Source organism: Martes martes, assembly GCF_963455335.1.
Source record: "Martes martes genome assembly, chromosome: 4".
In the NCBI taxonomy this organism is placed as follows: Eukaryota; Metazoa; Chordata; class Mammalia; order Carnivora; family Mustelidae; genus Martes; species Martes martes.
The window spans coordinates 1,441,369-1,443,915 of record NC_137891.1 but is presented as its reverse complement, the minus strand read 5'-3'; the positions used below and the strand labels follow the sequence as shown (position 1 = coordinate 1,443,915).

General features: G+C 63.4%; 1 protein-coding gene across 1 annotated transcript; it reads left to right on the top strand.

Moving 5' to 3' along the window:
- The first annotated feature begins 280 nt into the window (after window positions 1–280).
- GML (glycosylphosphatidylinositol anchored molecule like) lies at window positions 281–2,318 on the top strand. Its single transcript, XM_080801336.1, has 3 exons — window positions 281–346; window positions 661–765; window positions 1,435–2,318. The coding sequence occupies exons 1-3, from the start codon at window positions 304–306 to the stop codon at window positions 1,665–1,667; spliced, it is 381 nt and encodes a 126-aa protein (XP_080657462.1). The 5' UTR covers window positions 281–303; the 3' UTR covers window positions 1,668–2,318.
- The last annotated feature ends 229 nt before the right edge of the window (window positions 2,319–2,547 follow it).

The following is a 2,547-nucleotide window of genomic DNA, read 5'->3' as shown; positions in this document are numbered from 1 at the left end:
CTTGCCTCCTTCCACGTCCTTTGTCCCAGAGACCCCAGGAGGAACTAGTGAGCCCAAGCGCCCTCGTCTCTGTCCTCAGTGCAGGACGTGGGAGGCACCGCCAAGGGATGTCTTGATCGCTTGTCCGTCTGGGCCTGGGATAAAGGACCTTTGCTCTGGGGGTGTGTCTGGCCCAGGCTGCGCGGGCGTGACCGTGACCCGCAGGGTTGGAGGCAGGAGCCCACTGAGGAGGAGGAGACTGGCAGCTACATAAGCGCCGGCCCAGCCCAGCCTGGAGCTCTCTGGGCGGTGGTCACTGTGAGGATGAAGGCTGTCATTCTGCTGGTAGCCCTGCTGTGCCAGGGTGGTGAGACAGGGAGACCGGGTGACAGGGGTGGGTGGGGGGGGGGGGAACGACTCTTTCCAGACTCACCCCTCCCAGTCCCTGCTGTGTGTCTCTTGCTGTACTTTCTGACTCCCCGTCTCGGCTCACTGGGGGTCCTCCTCCCTGCCCCTCCCTCACCTGTCCCTCCTCCCTGGAGCACCTGGATTCTGCACTCAGGTCCCTCCTGGATCCTGGGTCCTGGGCAGCAGACGGGGCTCTGCCTCCTTTCCTGCCGTGGCCAGGCCCTGGGGCTTCGGCACACCGGGCGGTTGATGCTGGCCTCTGTCCCCCCACAGCCTGGGCCTTGAGATGCCATAATTGTACTAACATTGGAGGGAGCATGTGCTCTGGACCTACAGAATGCCCCCGTGGCGCGCAAGCCTGCCTTTCAGAGAAGATAAGTGAGTCCCTCTCCTCCCTGCTCTTTCCCGTTCTGTCTTCTCGAAGCCAAGAGGGGTGGGTGGGACATGAAGACCTCGGCAGGGGTTGGGGGAGCAGGACAGGGCAGCCGGCGGGGGGGGGGGGGGCACTTCCCTACCTGGCAGAGGTGCGACACGTGTCACTCTGTAAAAAAAAAAAAAAAAAGCCTGTGTTCCGGGGCGTCTGGGTGGCTCAGTCCGTGAGCGTCTCACTCTTCATTTCTGGGAGTCACGGTCTCAGGGTGGAGGCCTGGAGCTCTGCGCTCAGGGGAGCGCCAGCTTGGGATTCTCATTCTCAGTCTGTCCCTCCCTCCCTAGCTCTCACTCAAAAAAAAAAAAAAAAAAAAAAAAAACCCCACCAAAACCCAGATGTCAGAAAGAGAATCCCCAGGGGATTTCCTGCAAATCCAAATGTGGCTTTGTAGCATGAGCCAGGTCCCGGCCTCGAGGGCACCCCTCCCCCGCGGGTCCAGCCAGGGGCTCTGTGGCCAGCCTGGCTCTCTGGGCTGTCGGGCTGGGTGCCAAGGAGGAAACGAGGTCCGTGGGCTCTCGGGCCTGGAGCTCCAGGATGAGCCCATTCTGGGGTCAGGAGGAAGGTTCCAGGCACGGCTCGCAGACCCGCAGCCTCTGGGTGTTTCTTCCGTGGAACAGGCGTGGACCTGCCGAACTGGAAGTACACCTTAGTGGCCAAGAGCTGTGCGGAGTCCTGCAACTACCCCATGCCCGTGAAAGCCAGAGAGTACATCCAGGAGATGCAGGTCTTCTACCACTGCTGTAGCACTGACCTGTGCAACGGAGCCGGGAACCAGGGCCCAGGGACCACCACCGTGGGCCTCATGCTTGTGGCCACTGTCCTCGTCACCCTCCCAGGGGCCTTCTTGTGACCCAGAGGTGCAGGACCTGCGTGAGGCAGCGCGGCCCCCGTCCCCGTCCAACCGTGAGCACATCAGTGGAGGACGGAGCATGGGGGGGTGGGGGACCAGGCGGGACCGTCACAAAGGACTCCGCCAACTCATCCCAAATCTTCAAGGCTGACAGATGTCCCCCACCCCAGCACACGGATGCAGAGAACCGCCCAGTCTTTGACTTTGCTGGGTGTCCTCCCCGCCCTTCAGCTGGCAGAACCAGCCCTGCCCTTGTCCTCCGGGAGCTGCCGCCCCACCCTGGTGGTGCTGAGAGGAGCGTCCCTTGGCACGGGCGGAGGACCCAACAGCCAGGATGTTGCTTTCAAGGGCAGAACGTGAGGCCCGACTCACACCCCAGGGCCCCCGGTCAGACTGGGGCTCTGTGGGCCGCGAGCCCTCCCCGCACTGCCTCCCGTCCCTGTCCACATCCCCGCTTCCTCACGGGTCCCCCAGGAGCCTCTGGAATAAAGCTCGTACCTGGGAGGCCTGCCTCAGCGTCTGCTTCGAGAGACGCCAGCCTGAAACCGAGCTCCGTGCCCGCTGTGGCCATGGCACCCGGGGGAGGCGTGTTCTCCGCTCTCCCCGGAGGTCTCTGCTCCTCGCGAAACCATTAAAACCATTCAGTGTGTTATTCGTGTGGCACTGAGGCCGTCAGACAGGAAGTGCTCGGGGTGCTCTGAGAAGAGGGGACTTGGGGGCCCTCTGGAGACAAGGTGGCCACAGGCCAGGGTGCCTGGCTCAGGGCCACCAGGGTTGGGCGGCCTGTTAGCTGCCGCCTCCTCCTGAGGCAACGGGGGAGGAGTCCCAGGCAGGACCAGGGACCAGCGGGAGCACTGGCAGGACTGGCCCATCCCAGGCC